Here is an 18,498-nt window from a genome sequence, read left to right on the forward strand (position 1 = left end):
AGGTAATGGGAGCAGGCAAAGAACTCACAACAGTGGCATGTCCCAACAGATCCCAAGGACTTCCAAGTGCCACCTTCAGCCTGCTCGCTTCCTCCCACATACTGATTGTTACGTGATACAAAACATTGCTCTGCTCTCTGGAGGTCCTTAATGATCAGAAGCTCCAGAAACCCTCAAAAATTCTATCCCTCATCCTTTGGAGAGCAACCACTCACGCCCTGCACACTCATATTCATCCCTGGCCTCAAGAGCACACAGGAGGATGGATAGATCTTGCCAGAAGCAGTGCTTGGGATGTTCAGAAATTTATCTTTTCCATAGACACTCAATGGAGCTGGTGCAGAGACTGGACACAATCTGACCTTCAGCTCCTCAACGTTGAGGAGACAAAGGAAAGGAGTCAATACTCATCTTCCCAACCAGCAGCAAATGCACTATTTACAACTACTTTCCGTTTTCCCTTAATGTCAGGGAAGACTCTGTGCTACCACCTTCCATGGCATCATTCTGAATCACCTCTTACATAGGATTGTTCTTTGGATTCTAGCACATGGAAACCAGGAATTAAATGAAAAAGTCACCTGTCATTTCAAGAGGTAATGAAGCCTAAGTCTCATGAATTCTGGGTACCATCAGATATTTTTTCAGATCTAATTCATGCTTTCCAAAGGCTGAAGTTGCCAGCACTGGTGTATTTATGTCCTACTACTTCATAAGTTGTCAAAAAAATCTGCTGGTTTTTAGTCAGCTATTATACACAAATCTTTGTAACATTTCTACTCAGCTCTAGCATTGTTATGTGTACAATTCATATCTCTTCCTTTTCATTTTAAAAGACCCTGAACTGGAATAATTCAGTATAAATAATACTCTCTTTCAATAAATCTGTTAAACATGGTTTTTCAAATCTAATGATGAATCCTCAAAATTTTACTTTCATTTTTATAGAGTTGCATATATTAAAATATGAATCATCTTCACAGCCAACAAAGCAATTTAGTAATCCTGAATATAATTTATTTAGCCTGAAATAAGTGTTTCTTTGATTATGTGCAAATTACTATGTGCAGTTTCTGAACGTATGGAAGAACCTAACACCTCAGGAGAATAAAAACAAGCTCCAATGACATGAGCGAAGTATATGGATAACAGAGACTATTTTATAACTTAAATATTTATAAACACAAGCCTATACCAGACAAACTGCAAAATGATTCCAGAATTCCATTCTTTCACTCTATCAGTTGTACTCTTTCATAGATCAGAGGACACACTACACAGAAGTTAAAGAGAAAAGTGAGTATGAGCCTAACTTCTCACAGGCAATGCAGAAGCAGCTGTTCCATTGCAGCCCCCTCCAGATATTTGCTCTGGGTTTAAAGCCAGCTCTAGGGAGATGCCACCAGGCAAACACACCCAAGAACATTCAGGTGCTGCTCAGGGTCTGCAGGAGGATTTCCAAACACACTGATGCTTTGGACTGTGTGGAAATTGTTCACAACAGCGACACAGCTGAGTGTGCAATGTGCATTTCGCATCTGCCCAGCTTGGCTGTCACCATCATCTTCTTCAGCAGCAGGTTTCACTGTGACAGTTTCACTGCCCTGCTCCCACTGAGAGCAGCTCCATCCCCCAGCAGAACACCCCAGTGACCACATGGATTTGTTTGACAAATAAAAAAAGCCTCAGGTAGGGGAGTGCTTGCACAGAGCTGGGCTTACACACAGCCCCTCACTGCTCCAGTGCAGGATGCACAAAGCCTCCCCTCAGTGCCCCCAGCCTTTCCCCCAGTGCCTTCCTCAGATGTTCCAGCCAGTCCCAGTGCAGAATGAGCAGACTCCAATCACCCCATCCCCAAAGCTGGCAGACCCAGTGGAAAGCAGCCTTTGGGTACAATTTTAAATTGTCACTGTCAATATTTCTTGCACATTTTGGAACTAACATTCTAGTGAATTACATGACAGCTCAAAACATTTTCTTTTGCAGCAGAAAAGCAAATTATGTTGCTCCTTCCTGTTTCTGCCATGATTAAGCAGTTGATTCATACTCAACATTCATAAAAGATGACTAGACTGAAATCTTTCTTTCCCAATATAAAATAAATCCAGACACAAAAAGAAAGTCTATTTCACTATTCTATTTTACTATTTCATAGAACATTCAGGAGGTTTGGGATCTTTTTAAAGGTAAAAAGCAACAGCACCTCTAAATTTTTCCTGGCCTCCTCCTTTCTCTGCCTTCATTCCTGAAATGGGAGTTCGGTTCTCCATTTAATCACAACTATCTCCACTTCTTAAATCACTTTTAGGAAAGGCTTCATAGTGAAAGAACACTTTTCTGGGCTTGTTGTGTAACTAAAGTAAGGTGTGCACTGCACAGTGTACAGAGAGCTGTGGTGTGGCAAACAATGTTAATTGCTGTAGTTTCTTGTTTGGTGGTTCTGCTGTGATACCACAGTGACAAAAGTAATGACAGAAATCAAAGATTTCATTGCCTGCCTGCAGAGCAGGGCTAATTGACACCTCTGTCTTGAAGAGCACTGCTGTCTGAGTTTTCAACTTCACCCAGTCCAGGCCAAATTTAGCCATCACTGATATAAATTTCTGCCAGACACCTTTTAAATAATTTTGAAAAAGAGAAAGTAAGCACAGAGCAGAGGGAAGTCAGTACAAAAGTAATTTATGTGACCTGTGGAAGCAAAGAGACATGAAGGAAGGGCCATGGAATTTCACAGTAGCACATTTTGCATTATGCAGAAAAGAGAGCAGGATAAACCAGGCTGTTACTGGAACAATTGTCTGCCTTCTTAGATGGTGCTCACTTCTGCTTTAGGTAACACAGCTTTATCAAGAACAGCATCCTAAATTAAAGAGGCATACAAACCTTATAGACTTGTCCATATGTCCCATTTCCAACAACCTGCACCAGTTCAAATATTCCTGCAGGGTCCTGAAAAAAGAAGAAGAAATAATATTATTTGGATTAGAGCAACCACTTCATAACAGAAACTGATCACCATCAAAATGAAATCTCCCAATGATCTGCCTTACACACTAAAGGAGAAATCACCAAATCACAGGGTAAGAAATGCATTAATGCTTAAGTTTTCAGTCAAGTTTCACAAAACTCTATATACAAAATAACTCAGTGAAGATTGGCAGGATGGTAACTACAGAAGATACAACAAATAAATGAAGGTGTGTGAAAAACTGACTCAGCTTAGAGCAGAATAAGGAAAAGCTCCAGGTTCCTAAGCCTTACCACACTGAGCTAGCCTGGAGGCTGAGCTGCTCTTCTCTGCTGTGAAACACTTGGTATGAGCAATGCAACAAATAAAAAAACCTAAAGAGCAGAACTGAAAAAATTACAATATAAATCACCTGAGCCCAGTTACCTTAGTGAAGGGAAATGTACCAAACCAGGTAACCTTAATTTACAGGCAGGCTGAGAACACTCAACTCATCTGCTCTGCAAACTCAAAGTGAATTTGACTGAGCTATTGAACTCTTGGCTTTGAACCCAAACTAGATTGCTGTTAATTTACATAAAAGATTAATGAGTCAGGTGATCAGTCAACCATTCCACATGAACCAGCTTCTCTCCTCATGCTAGAGCACCAGTTGCTCCCACACCAGCCACTGCAGCACAGGTTCTCCTGCAGCACTGCTGCAACCCCTCAGGTACAGGCAGCCCATCCTGCTGCAAGGCATGGGCAATGCCTGCCCCTGAATGACTGAGTACCTTAAATAATCTGGTGCTTCACTTAAAACTCACTTGAGTGATTTATTTAAAACCATTAAGAACTCGAGAGATCAGTTTCTTGGTTTCTGGCTAAGCCATTTATCACTGCTCATTTCTTGCCATGGTATCACTGACAGTTTTATATAAAATATTATTAACTCCATGTGTCAGTTTTACCACATCTGTTTCAGCAATCTGTCATGTCAGCTAATGCCTATTGGTACTGCTGAGGGATGTGATACAGAAAAACGTTATCTCAGAAGAACAATTTCTATGCCCCGATTGCAAAATATCCTTTTTTTAGAGGTATCAAGCTACTCTCCACTCCACTTATATGTTAATCCTCTAATATAAGTAATTCTTTCTTCATATCTGATATGGAAATGTTTACCTTGGCAAAATCCCAGTGGAAACACACGGCATTTTTTCTGAGCAGATTCTACCTTCATTGGCACAACTGGCATGATAAATGGCAAGAGCTTTCAGAGCAACACAGCCCAGACTTCCATAACTGAAAGTACTAATGAGTTCATTTGGTTTTAACTTAAATGAGTTTTAATCTAAAACTTCCTGGACTGTCAATCTTATAAGACTTTTTCTTTTTTTAAAAAAGCAATGCATAAATCAGATCAAGATGACTTACTTTTGACCCATGCAGGTCAGTCTGTGTCTCTTTTTCTCTGTCTCTTATTTTAAAAAAAGTCAGTAAACCTCCTAGACTTAAACCCCAACTCCAAAAGCCCTCACTGAAAAGGAAATCAATGGGAACACTCACATATGGACTTTAGCATAAGCATAAGAATGCCTACAAGACTGGATGTCACTAAAGTTTTCTTTGCTTTCTTCTCATTTCATTTTATGTTTTGACTAGTCTGGATGTAAACAAATGCATTACTTTAGTGGGGCTGAAGTCAGCAAATAAAGCATTGCTACTGCTAAAGCAACTGGTGGGTGGCACAAACCCTCTGCTTCATGTGCAACCTCTGCACAGAAATTTGCTGTGGGCAGCTCGGGGTCCAGGCAGTGAAACCCCCAGCAGCTCTCTGAGGAGCTCTCCCAGTAAAGGTTCCCATGTATAGTATCTACATGGAAGCATGAGCAGCACCCTAATTCTCCACCTCTCCTGCAGAAAGCAGCATTGCTGAATTAAGAAGTGCCCACAGTGCACAGAAACCCAAAGGAACCTAAACTGCATTTTCCACTTGGACTTTGGAACTACCTCTCACTTAAGTGTGTGCTGTCTTCACTCTCCTTCTCTAAGCTTATTTATTATGCAAATATAGTAATTTAAGTGCCTCAAAATTAGCTCCTCTTTCAATAAATTTAATTCTGATTTAGCATCCTAATGGTTTGCTTCTAAAGGCTTCTGACACTCTAGGAAAGACCCCAACAGTTCTCTAAATAAACATCAGCATTAAAGTTAATATGGTGCAAATCCTATTCTATCCTTGCTAGCAAATTGAGCATTAACATCTCAAGCCTACAGAGGTCTGAGTGCAACCAAATACTTGGCCATCTCTCTTCTTTTAATCAGGACACCACAGTGAACCAAGCCTTGTTAAGAGTCATAAAGGATATTAATCTGGGCTCTGGTCCTTGGATTGCCCTTGTTTGCTTGGATATCAGCACTGCATTATTTGCTGGCATTCTCCGCAATGGGCCACCTTCTTAATTATCCTGGAGTTACATATCATCATTGATATAATGCTTCCTCTCAGCTATCACTGAAGCCCATGGTCTAGCTAACCCTTCACCAGCCAGCACCTGCCAAATTGCTGGATTCCCTTTGAAAGATGCCAGAATACTGGCCTGAACATTCATCAGTCTAAGGTTAATTACCATCACTCATTCTACCATATGGTGAGCACCTTGGTTTGCCTTGAGTCATCTGCAGCACACTCAGAAAGCAAGAGCAAGACTGCTGACCCAGAGGCACCCAGGCTACATCCATCTCCTCTGCAAGGCAGAATGGAAAGCAACAGGCACAGCAAGAGCATGACCAAAATGCACTTTTCACATCCCTGCAGCTAAAGAAGATACAGGTGTCTGAAGCACAAGTTCTTCCACAGGGCCTCTGGACCTCAGCACCTGATGCAGAGTTCAGGGGCTTTTCAGCGTCTGACTGCCCCGATGAACCCAGCAACATTAGGAAACCACAGGCCCCTTTCTTTCCAGGGAAAGGGGAGAGCCCTGGTGAACACCCACTTGGGGGGGAGGAGGGCAATCTCAGCTTCAAAACGACCCCATTCACAATTGTGGGGATGCTGGAGCACAGGAACCCCTCATAGCAGAGGCAAGGCACCTGTCTTTAAATAATTCCCTGCTCAGCCTCACCTGCCTGCCATTTCCTCTTAGAACAAACCCTAAACTAAGTCTGCTGACGTGGGCAAAGGGGTTTCTTCCAAAACGAGACATTTATCCCTTCTCTGTTGAGGCTGAAACTCGCAGTGCTCTCAGCCTTTGGAGGCTGTGAATCAGATGGCTCTGTCACAAAGCCTGCTGTCTGCTTTGCAGAATGACTCCTTTTCAAACTCACACTATTTCCTTATTTATTTAAGGAGATTCATCTGCTAAAGCTCTAAAGGAAAACTTCCATTATTTTGCCTTACACCTCATAGCAGAGCCAGATTAAACTTCAGCTTGCTTAGCCAGAAGCCTTTTGCCATCCTTCCTAATTTTACTGTCCCTGCTGCTTTTCCTCTTTCTGCCTCCAGTCTGGAACACCCTCCTCGCCATGTGAATATTGCAAAGACTTGTCCCAGCCTTCTTTCTTTTTTCCCTGATATTTTTAGAAAGTGGCTTTCTTTGGTTTCACTGTCTGGGGATGACTGCTTTTTGCCACAATTGAACTCTTCCCTCCTCTTCTGTCGAGAGCGCTCCACAAAGCCCTGCCTGGGTTGGCCGGGTTGCTCGGTGGCCAGCCCCTGTGTAAAAAGGGCAAGTGGAACTCGGGCATCGCACACAGCCCTGCTACCGCTTTGTGCATGTGACACGCTGACAGCACAGCTTTTAACGTGGCCCAGGTTTGGCTTACATTAGAAACATAAGAGGATAACAATAAAAATTCACAGCAAACCAGGTGAATGCTGGCTTTTCTAGCCTGGGGGATAAAAGATCCCAGACTTCAAAAACAACAAAAAGGCCACAAAAGCCAAACCCCCACGCACATATTTTTTTTCCAGAAGATCCCAGTTTCCCATTTGTTGTCTCTCCACAGCACTCACAACACCTTTAGGGCTGTCGGTGGGAATTATTTATTATCCCGGCAGGGGAAGGAGGCTCCGCGGCGCAGCGCTCCAGCGGGGCAGCGCTCCGGCCAAGGGAGCCGCGGGCCGGGAGAGCCCCGAGGCTGCACCCCCGAGCACTGCGCTGCCTGTGCGGGCACGGCAGCATCGCCCGCCGTCCTGGCCACGGCCACGGCCACGGGCACGGCTGTCCCGCGGTGCCCGCACTGCCGCCCGCAGCCCGGGCGCTGCTCCCCGAGCGCGGCGGAGCGGAGCCCCTCCGGCAAGCGGACAGCGCGGGGTGAAGCCTCGCACACGCCGCGGAGCGGAGCAGCGGGGCTTCAGCAGCCCCGAGCCCGGGGCAGGGGGTCAGGGTCCCCCCCGCCGTCCTTACCCGCAGCGCCGCCAGGTCGATGCCGTCCAGGCTGCGGGCCATGGCTCCGCCGCCCGAGCTAACGGTGCCGCGGGCCGGCCCGGCCGTGCCCCGGCGGGCGCAGGGAGCCGGGCATGCCCGGCCCGCCCCAACGCCCTCCCCGGCCCGGGCGGCCGCCGCCGGCAACTTTGGCGGAGCAGCAGCTCGGGGAAAAGTTTGCGAGGAAGTGACGTGCGGAGCCGGCGGGGGTCGGGGCCACCTGCCCGCCCGCGGGGCGGGGGCGGCCGCGCTCTGCCCCCCACGCGCGGGGGGATCGCCTCTGGAATACGGGATACGGGATATGGGATACGGGATATGGGAGGTTCCCTGCACGCACCGCCCCACGCGAAGGGCCGGGCCGACAGCGGGGACCCCTCCGGCGCCGCAAGCCCCGCGCTGCCGGCCCGGCGCTGCGCTCCCGAACGGGGCGATGCGCCGGCGCTAGCCAAGCCCCTGAAACCCCCCAAAACTGCAGTGACAGCGTCCAACGAAGAGGAATTTAGACACGCACAGCTGAGACGCTGCCAGCCCCTTCCCCCCGCAGGTAACGGGAGCTGCGAACACGAGCCCGGGGGTGACGGCAGCGATGCTCCCGGTGCCAGCGCCCAGCGCTGCTCCCAGCCTCGGCTCAGCCCCGCGGCCCCAGGCGGATCGAGGGCACGGGCCGTGCCCGCGGTGCTGAATTGGCAGCAGCCGCTCCGCCAGCCCGGCCCCGAGCGCCGCAGGCACCGCAACCTCGCTGCCTCCTTTCCCCGGCAATTGGGAGCGCAGGAAGAACGCGCCGTGCCACTGTAGGGTAGCAGGCTGGAAGGACTTGTGGGTGTTCTTGGGCCTCGTATTTAGAGACAAATATCAGTGGAAATGCACATTTCTGAGACAAAGCCCTTAAACATTCTCAAAGGATGTTCAGGGCGTTGTCCCCTCGCAGGGAGCAAGCAACGGGGCCGAAATTCTCAATCAGTACTTTCACAGTTGCAGACATAAAATCAAAACAAAGTCGAAGTGTCTTTGGTGCCTGTTAGCACACCAGGACGGCTGCAATGCCAGCAGCGAGGGGCAGTGTTGTAATAAAGGCATTTGGCAATTTCCTTGAAAGAAGTGCTGATGTATCACTCAGCTTCTAAGTATTCTTGTACAACTGCCCCCGTTGGGTACCTTATTGCTAATGTGACCCTGAATTGGTGCTTCTGCCTGCCTGCAGGCCAGCATGTGGAGGCACTGCTAAAGAGTTGAGGCTAATCACTGCATTAAAGTGTAAGTTTGTTGAAGAACTAAACATGTAATGCAGCGATGTGCAATGCAGCAGAAATCCACACACAGTAACAGCCCAGCCCCCTGCTGTCCCCTGGGTAGCATTTAGAAAATTCTGGCCCTCATGTCACCTTTGTCAAAGCTAAGCCAGAGCTTTGCTCCCCATTTGAGCCTTCCTGCCTTACATAAATACATCATTAGCCTTTTTGCTTGTGTTATTTCTCACAATCCCTATTTATCTCTTCTCTCTAACCTTCAGGCTGTCCTTTGTCTCCTGCCACTTTCCACTTCCTTCCTGCCTCCCTGGTGAGAACTGGTGTGAAACTCCAGACTGTTGCCTACCCAACGCCCTCTCACCCTCTCCATCTCTTTAAGAGATCCTTGGCTGAAATTAATCCTGCCTGCCTTGCTCACCTCTGGTGAGTGCTCCCAACTTGAGGATTAATTTCCACTTGACAGAAAGCTCTACTCAAAAATGAGAAGTATATAAGTGTTTACAAGTAGAACATGGCTTGTAGTATTTTTGCAGGCAGATCTCACTATCCCTGCAATGTGCTTTTACCACCACATTTCATTGTCTTCCCCCTGCACCCTGCAGGAGTTTCTGTGGCTGCTCCAGTCCCACTCACACCACTGCAGGCAGGGCTCTGAGCAATTCTTCCCTTGCTGCTGAGGAAGGCAGACCATCATTTCCCCATAAAAGCCCTGCAGGTCTAACAGAAGCAACAACTGCTTTTGCCACCAATATTCGCAGCAGATCTGTTGAAGCTACAAATGCCACAAGGACAAGGCTACTTTACATAGTGAAACCAGATTTACAAGGCCTGAGTTCTTCAGCAGCTTGCTGACTGGTTCTATAGACACAGAAATATGCTCCAGGCATCCCCCACAGCCTCGTGCCCTGCTGCTGGCAAATCCTTCCCAAAGCCCTGACCAAACAGGGTGCTTGTGCTGTTGCTGACCTGTGAGCAGGCTCTCCCACCTTGCTCTTCTGCATGAAGCTGTGTGGCAGAGTAACTCCCAGGAATCAGAAATTTGATGCATTAGTGCAATTGTTAATAAACCCACATTCACCTTACCAATAATAAAAAGTGAACAGGTTCCCTTAATAATAAATTCAGTTTTAAAAATACCAAACAACCAAAGCATAACAAACACAAGAGAAAATTAAATGCTATCAGTACAGCTTTCCCCTCCAACACCCATGGTCAAAACCCTGAAACCAAATTCGGCAACCACAGACCCAAACATAAAAACCTTTCTAATGTCTATGTGCAAGCAAAGGATGTTTTGTATTAAAAGGGAAGTGCAAGAATGAAGGGGAAAGAACTTCCTTTGTTTCAGCAAAGGAAATGCCATTGTACCCCAGAAGTACTGGGCTAATTCGGAGCTCTTCTGTCATCATCCTAACACAGATTTGGGCCCATAATAATCCTACCAAGAGTAATTGCCCCTGCCAGATGTAACACTCAGAAAAGGAAGAGAGTGTTTAAAGCTGAGGCTCAAATTGACATGCTGGCTTGTTTCCTCTAGCTTTGTTTACATTGGGTCTCAGCTACAGGTGTGAAGCTGGCAGAGGAATAAACAAGAAGATAACTCATAAGAGAACAAGTTTTCTGGTCTACAGGAAATAAACAGATTCTTAAACTGGGGGCTTAGCCTGAAAAGGACAAACTGACTTTTTTCAGCAATTCTCAGTTCTCTGAACTGAAGATTCAGATAAATTATCATTCAGAAAAACTCCAACGCACATGATCATTTTATTGAAATAATCAGCCAGATGATGCTCAGGGAATGGACATCCCTGCCACTCCCATGGCTGTGGAACAGCCAGGCTCAGCAGCTCATGCCACATCTGTGACTCCAGAGCCAACCCTCTGCAAATATTTCCTTGTATTTTTAGGATACAAATCCAACATGAAGCTCAAAACCCCAAAGCTCAAGTTAGGCTCCCTGCTATAGAGGTAGGAGACAAATCCCTCTTCAAGCTTGTGGGTTCCCCTGCTCCCAACTTCATGGTGGAGAGCCATCCCAGTGTGCCAGCCTTTCCCAGGACTCCTCTCTGCTGCAGCTCCCCAGCACAGGCACCAATGTTAGACAGGATCTCTATGAGCACCAGCTTTTCTTGGCACTGAAACACTCCCCGAGAGATTTACTTTGCTGGAAGTTTTCTTTCCTTCTGTAAGGAGCCTGTGTTATACCCATGCCTGAGGCACCTGATCAGATTGATGCTGACGCTCCAACATCAGCACTTTTCTCCCAGAATAAAAATACTCCACAAAATTCTCCATTACTTTTGGCTTGTATATGAACTAGAGATTTTAGACATCTCCTTAGTATTTCTTTAGGGGACAACTCTTGGCTGGTTAAGGTTACATATTGAAAGCCTTTATAGGCTTGTATACAGCCTGGATATGTCTGGATGGTAGCAGTCACACAATTCCAGGAGCTGTATTTCATGACCACAGAAAAGCAGAGAATACTTTTATCAGGTCACACCTTGGAAAATGCCAGGATAACTTAGTGCAGCTGCTGCAAAATATTTTTGGATTGCAAAGGGAAGATTTAAGTTTCAGGCCAGGGACATCCACTTACATTCCAATTTAGTTAAAAGAGGCAAAAAACCCTACCAACCCAATCCACTTCATATCTTCAGCATTCCTGGGACCCGTCCCTACAGTGCTTGGAAATTGCAGTAAAATGTCATTTTCAATGCACTGTTGGATTGTGCTCTGAATATTTCTCATGCTTTCTCCTATTTGAACTGAAGAAAATTCCCACTTCATTCCAAACACATTAAGGCCGGGCCAGAAAGTCATATTTAAACCTGAATCTGTCTTCAGATTTCCACTTTGCAAAGACTGCTGCATTAGGACCAAGAGGCAGGGTTGCTATCCTGAGTAAACTGGAAATACCAGAAATCCAGACAAACAAACCAAAACAGTAATTTCCCGTACAGTACTCAGTAGCACATACAGTAGTTTTCAGCTCTTTAAAAATTAAATAACTGTTTTCAGTTCCTGGCAACCATGCTAGTTCAGTTTCACAGGATATCCAAAATGAGACCAAACAGCTTCCTTCCCAAAGGATTCCTGAGTGGACAGGCAAGCTGGAAAAAGTGCCTCTGACTGCTGTAATCCCAGCCAGGACGTCCACCTCATTTCCCAAGGCTAAAACTTAATATATAGGTATCCCACAAAATGTGCATTACTCCAAATGCCCCTCGCTGGGACTTTTGCAGGGATTGATTTCCTTTCCAGTGGTACCCGGACAAGCCAGCCCTGCCAGGCTGTCCCCACCGAGCACAGGGAGCTCGAGTTGCCCTCCCTGCACTGATAACCCTGCGAGGCTCCTGACCCAGGGCTTCACAGCATTGTTTCAGCTCAGCCCTTCGCAGTTTCTCAAGGAAACAAATGCTGCCACTGGAAGTTTGCAGTTTCCCATCAGTCCAGCACACAGCCCTGCTCTCCCTGGAAACAGCCACACCAGCTTCCAGGGAGAGGAGGCACATCCTGATGGTGTTTTGTCCTCCTGTCTTGGGACTCTGCTGCAGCCCCAGCTGAATCCTCAATGCTGATTTTGTGCAATAATACACGGATTATATAGATAACTGCTTCCCTGTGTGAAAGTTATTTCTACTATTTTGTATCTCCATGAGAATTTTTCCTACTCTTTTTCTTTTGTTTCCTGTGCCACTGAGTTTTTCACTGTGACTCTGCCTTACATCAGAATACCAAGTCAGAATCTGCCTGCTACAATGATACCAGTGCACAAAGGCTGGCTGGCAATTTTGCAAAATAAAGATAACTTATTGAAATAAATTGAACGCTCGCGTTTTGTGTAACTATTGTATCTTGCTGTTGTGCAGCCATCTGCCTTGCTAGAGATTTTCCCCTTCTCTCCCATCCTCTGCAAATTTATCTCTTCATTCAAACTAAGAACACTTTGAAACACTTTGCAAGGAACAGTAGCTATATGTTACTAGGTCATCAGATCCCAATGGGGTTTATGAATACCATAATGAATTTCAGCCCAACATCTGTCTGCTCTCTGAAACAGATGCAATTATGGAATAAAATAGCTGCTGCCTCTTCACAGGCAGATCTCTCAGTAAAAAAAAAAAAAACAAAACACAAAGAAAACTGACAATGCACCGTTTAATCACTACCAGATTAAATTTATCAGTCAAAATATCACATGGCAGACGGTCTTTTTCTGAAAGCAAGACACGTTGTGGTAATTCTGGCAGACAAGCTGGGGTTTTTTGACTTTAGAAAATCCTGCAGGCATAGCTTTGCCAACCAAATACTAACTCCGGATGACTCAGACCACGGTTCCCTTTTATCCAGACCACTGAAGTTTGGTGGTTAGCTAAAAAGGAACTGGTATCTGAATCACCATTAGTTGGGAGGAATTGTCAGATTAAAGTCTTGGGCATGGGGTTTTGGGGGCAGGGTGTTGGTTTGGTTTCTGTTCCCTTCTTTCCCAAAGGAAAGAAAACAAAAATTAACAACTTGTGGGAACATCATTCTTAGTCAGAAAATTTTTTTTAAAAAATTAACTTTATCCTATCTTTTTAACCTTCTCAATGTCGTGTGTCAATTTGGGCACATTCTCAGTAAATTAAACAGATTTTTTTGGTCCTGTTGCAAGCCTAACCTGTGCCTCACAAAATTACACAATTTTAACCTTGCCTTAGCTACAAAAAAAGCCCAACTCATTGCTCAAGTCCCTCTTACACATCTGCATTTCCCAGGCCCTCTGCTTCTCCTTTTCTTAGAGGCGGAAAAAAAAAAAGCAAAATAGGAACTGTAATTTATAAACCTCTATCCAGCCCTCTGGAACAAAACCTGCCCTCTGTGACCTATTAAACATCTTTGGGGAAGTCTCCTCTATTCTCGCTCCAACTTCCATTTAATTCCAAGCTGCTTTTCATCTCAGTATTTTGCCAACTCCGACTATTTCAAACACACTTGGGTGCTCCAGTGCAGCGCCTGAGTCTTTTAAATTCTCCTCTTTTCCTCAAGGGAAATGTATCCTTTATTTGGGAGGCTGCCTAATTTATGTGTGTGTGTCTCCTGGATGGAAAAGGCAAAGGGAAGCTCATTTAGGCATTGAGCAACAGTGTCCTCTTCCAACATTAACTAATGAATAAGTCTGTGTCTTTTCCTGTAGATCTGTGCCAGTCCTATCTAAACATTCTCTATCTTTGTATATTAATAACCTGCATATAACTTCCAGCCAAGTTTCACTTGTGCCTGTAACACCATGCTCAGCCTGGAAAGAGGCAGCACAGCTCTCGTGGGGCTCTGTCAGCTTCTGTCTGCACTTCACAGCATTTTGGGCAGAGCATTGAGTAGGTGCACTCGCCTTGATGTTGCTGCTGCACAGTGCAGCTGTCAGCTGAAACTGTAAACATTTTAAAAATTAAATCTGACAAGTTGTTTGGTGGTTTGGGAAGAACGGGGAGGCTCTGTACATCTGCCAGTCATTCACTGATATTTAGTCATGGAAGTTTTGTGGGAAAGAAATGTGTTTGCACAGGTCTGAGACTGGGTGTATTCACTGTTCTTATTGATAACTTGGAAACAACTGCTAAATAAATCCATTGAAACAATATTCACCTGTACAGCAGCTGGTGCCAGGTTATGTGCAAGCCCAGCCTGCACACAGTGGGGTGAAGGGCTGTGGCACAGACCCTCCTCCCATTGCCTGGACACTGCCCAGAGCCCCAAACTATGTCCAGTCTGTGGGAACACCTCAGTGCAACACTGAAGGACAAGGGCTGATGGGATCAGCTGCATAAGCAAGGAAAGACAAGGGAAGGGACTTTCCCTCCAGCACTGCTTTGCTCAGGCAGCAGCTCCAGCATCATTCTAGTAATGCATAGAGCAGAAATGAAGACTTTGATTCATTGAAAGGAGGGGGCACAAAAATTAATACTGAGTAAAAAATGGTTTAATGTGCCCACTTGGAATAACTAAAGCTCTAACTTTATTAAAAAGAGAAGTGACTTTTTTATTTTCTCCTAAGGAGCAAATAGTGGCATTTTAATCACATGAGACATGAGACCCAGTAGCTGAAGCAGGAACCAAACAATAAAAACAATAACACCCCTCCCCAAAACTAAAAAACCTTCAAAGAAGCAGAAACAAAGGCACCAAGGTTCACAGACCTCCTGGTTTCCATTTCTCACAGCTCTCTCACTTTCTGGTTCCTAGGGTGTGAAGGAGTGCTCAGACCTCCCCAGATTAGAGCTGCTTTCAGCAGCCTCTCAGAGAGCTTCACTAGTCCAAAGTTACTGGGCAGCCAGATGTCCTGGCCACTGCAGCTTCTGTGCCACCCAGCAAACCTGTCCCCTCTGGAGGGCTCTGGCTGCTGTGCAGGAGCCAAGTCACAGCCAGCCCTGAACTGCCACCCTCTAGCACTCTTGGGCTTCCCTTCCAGCAGGGAGATTTGGGGATTTAAATCAGCTTCCCTTTTCACAGCAGCTTAAGTTCTTTAAGGAGTTTAGCTCCATAAGCCAATTAAACATCTTTAAGTCCTTGAGCTCTCCTACCTTCCCCAGCAGTTTGCATGCTTACATGGCTTTACAGGCTGAAAGCTGATTTCATCCAGCCAGGACCTGAGCATCTTAAGAGGTCACAGGCCAAGCAATCCCAGGCAGAGACAGCAAGTCTGGAATCTTCTGCAGACCAGCCTCAGAGTGCTGAGAGCAAATCCTTGCAGGTTTGGAAAAGGCCAACTCCACCTTTATTCCTTTGCTTTCCAGAAGCCCCAGCTCTAGGTTATAAAGTAATGGATGGTCCATGTGCTCATAAACTTTACACACTGAGAGTGGGAGTAAAGCAGTTATTATCCTCATTTACACATCCACTGTGGAAGTGGAGGCAGACATAACTGGTGTCATCCCCTCGGGTCCCATCCCAGTGCCTTATCTCTCCTTCCTGTCTTTTTTCCTTTGGATTAGTTAACACTACAAGTAGGAGAACAGTAATACAGTCATTTGATATTTGAATATGAAAGCTTGGAACCAATTCTCTGAAGTACTGTTCTAGTCCCTTTTTCTTAGGGTTTCTTTCTGTTTGTTTTTAAATGAACAAATCAGCAATATCTCAAAAGGGAGAAAACCACAACATAAAATTTTATGAGAAGCTATCACCAACCCCCTTTGTTTCCTGTAAAACATGTCCTGCATAGCTAGATATATTTCTATATAAAGTATATAGATTTGCATTGTATATGTTTAAAAAAAATCATTATATGTCTCCTAAATGCTCTTTTTAAGTCTGTTAATAACTGTAGGTCATTATGTTGTCAGAATACAGTTTTAACTCCTTCAAAGAAAAACCAACATGCTGCAGTAACAATGTGATTCTGTAAACAGTTGTGGATTAACATTCAGTGACCACTGAATCTTCTCTGTGATTAAAAATCCCCACCAGCTGCCCAATCTGCTTTTGTCAGTGAACTTGCTGTCATTTTACAGCAATAAATATACAGTTTGCCCACATACTTGAGGTCAGTCATGCTCATGCCTGAAAAGGAACATTTCCATGAGTGTTAGGTGAAGGGCAAACCCACAGCTCTGGAGCTGCTCAAGGTCACCATCTCTGTCTCTTCTAAACCAGTGACAAATCACCCCAGAAAGCTCTGTCTGCTCAGCACACAGGCAGAGCCCTCTCCACCAGGCTCAGCCAGGAAGGGTGTGACACCGAGGTGCAGCCCCTGGACCCTGAAGCAGATGTGAGGGTGCTGGAATGGGCTTTCCAGGATGAGCCCTGTCCCAGGAAAGCACTCTGTGCTTTCATTACCTGAGCCCAACCCATCAATGCTTTTATGCAACTTGGTGACCTGCACTGTCACTTGCAGTTTGCACACTGCTGTGCTGCAGCAAAAAGGAGTGATGCCCTCCACCATGGTCCAGCACACTTCCTCCAGAGCTTTCCAACCCTCAGTTTTCAGGGCACTTTGGCTGTGACTCGCTGGTTTTGGGGTGGTTCTAGCCACCTCAGCACTGCTCCCCTTGGCCTTGGCTGTGCTGAGCTATTTAGGACACAGTGGGGGTTGTCTCTGCAGCCTGGCTGTCCTGTGGGCTTTCCTGGTGTGGATTAACACCCATGTGCTCAGCACCTTCTCTTCTTTAATCTGTTGTGTCAAACCAGGCTCCACAGGCTGGCTGTGAACAGACCTGCACACGCTGTGGGTGCTCACACACCTCCTCTGAGCCACATGCTTTGTACCATCTCTTGCTTTGAAGCAGCAGCACCACTTCTATTCTTTTTCCTGGTTTTTTCTCGGATCAATATGAAAAAAAAATTAAAACTTACAGAAAAAACCAACCAGAAAACTTTCACTTTAACTCTGCAATACTTGAACCCTTTTGTTCCTTTTGCCAGATTTAGGTCACCCCACAGAGATCGATTTTCTTTCTTGTCCAGGCATGTCCTCCTGCTCAGGCTGAAAATTTGCTTTACTTGTGTGTGGCTGTATGGGTTTGGGTTTTCCCTTGACATTTCTGTGAACAGTGTGGCAAAGGTTGGTAGTGTTTATCCTCATTCCCTTTCTCCTTTTCGCTTATTTTGGTTATTCTCCCATACCAATGCTGGCTGTTTCTCCAGTCATATTTAATCCCCTTTGTGGCCACCTCCAATTTTCCAATGCATATGCTGGCATTAAATTGCCTGTTATCCTGTCCTAATTTCCATGTTACAACTACTCAGAGAATAATAAAAATTTATCTATTATTTTTCTCTATGCCTTTGTATTGTTTATTGTTCATCTGTACTGGGAGAGCCTGTGAGTCTTTTCATGACTGTTATTTTTTCCACATGTCCAAGCTCAAACTGAGAATAAGAAAGCTTCCAGGGCTGATCCTTCCTTGGCCAGAATTTCTATTGCATTTTTATTTTTAACCTTTTGAGAGCATTTTCTGCAGTTTTGCCTTTCCAGCTCTGAGACAGGAACCTGAGGGTGGCAGGGAGGGCTCACAGGGGCCAGCTCTGGGGTGACTCTGCAGTCAGATGTGCTGAGGCTCTTTGCAGAGGCACAAGCTAAGAGAAGGATAAGTGAGATCTGGCTGCCCTTTAGGTCAGGAGGGACAGTTCTGGCTTCTGTGACTTTTGTGGTCTTTTACAGCACAGCTGACTCTGGGAAGATTTGGTTGGTTTGAGTGGGAAGCTCACTTCTTAAAATTTGGTGCAGTACTTGATGACCTACACATGCAAAGCTGGGGAAGAGGATGAGTGTGGTTTTGTACTGCAGCTGGCAAACTGAAAATACTTCTGGTAATTTCCCTCCATGTTAGAGGGAATCAAAAGTTCTGCCAAGCCACATCACATTAACTAATCTAGTTACAAAAGCACAGACCCTGTAACTCACAGGTCTTTCTTTGTCCTTGATAGAGACCATTGGACCAACAGAAGTCCAGTGCTCAGTGTCATTACAGCTTTCCTTTTAAGCCACCCAGATTAATGGAACAAATTCTCATTCAGAGAAATCAGGTACAGATCCCTAGAGACTACACTGATTTGACTCTGTCTTTTGAACAGTACAAATTACAGCAGAATATCATTATTAATTTCAGCTACCCCCTATCCTGGCAAATTATCATTCATCTCCCCAAATGGGTATCTCAGCTGGAGACCTTTATTTTATCATCTTAGTAGAAAAAATCTGCACTGTTTCTTCCCTCCAAATTAGCAGTCTATGATTTCCCTGGGGAAGTCTTTCTTAGATGTAGTGCTGATTAGTGCTTGACTAACAGGCACCAGCACATTTTTTACCTTCCAACACATACCTGAAATCTCTCACCAGGTCCATGGCTGCCTGCTCAGGAGTTAGTCACTTCCTCCACAGTCTGTAGGGAAG

General features: G+C 45.4%; 1 protein-coding gene across 6 annotated transcripts in view; it reads right to left on the reverse strand.

The window, feature by feature from the left end:
- NRK (Nik related kinase) overlaps nucleotides 1–7,495 on the reverse strand; it is a 91,613-nt gene extending 84,118 nt beyond the window's left edge. For 5 of the 6 annotated variants that reach the window (XM_014887040.2, XM_014887029.2, XM_088173182.1 and 2 more), the window contains exons 1-2: nucleotides 7,360–7,491; nucleotides 2,884–2,949 (exon numbers count right to left, since the gene is read on the reverse strand). In XM_014887040.2, the coding sequence (XP_014742526.2) occupies nucleotides 2,884–2,949; nucleotides 7,360–7,401 (108 nt within the window). In that variant the 5' untranslated portion in view covers nucleotides 7,402–7,491. Of the gene's footprint in view, nucleotides 1–2,883; nucleotides 2,950–7,359 lie in introns of all 6 variants that reach the window. The other variant, XR_015806761.1, reaches the window with a different exon arrangement.
- Between the last annotated feature and the right edge of the window lie 11,003 nt (nucleotides 7,496–18,498).

The sequence above is a fragment of the Sturnus vulgaris genome, chromosome 14 (genome assembly GCF_052056855.1).
Source record: "Sturnus vulgaris isolate bStuVul1 chromosome 14, bStuVul1.hap1, whole genome shotgun sequence".
Lineage (NCBI taxonomy): Eukaryota > Metazoa > Chordata > Aves > Passeriformes > Sturnidae > Sturnus > Sturnus vulgaris.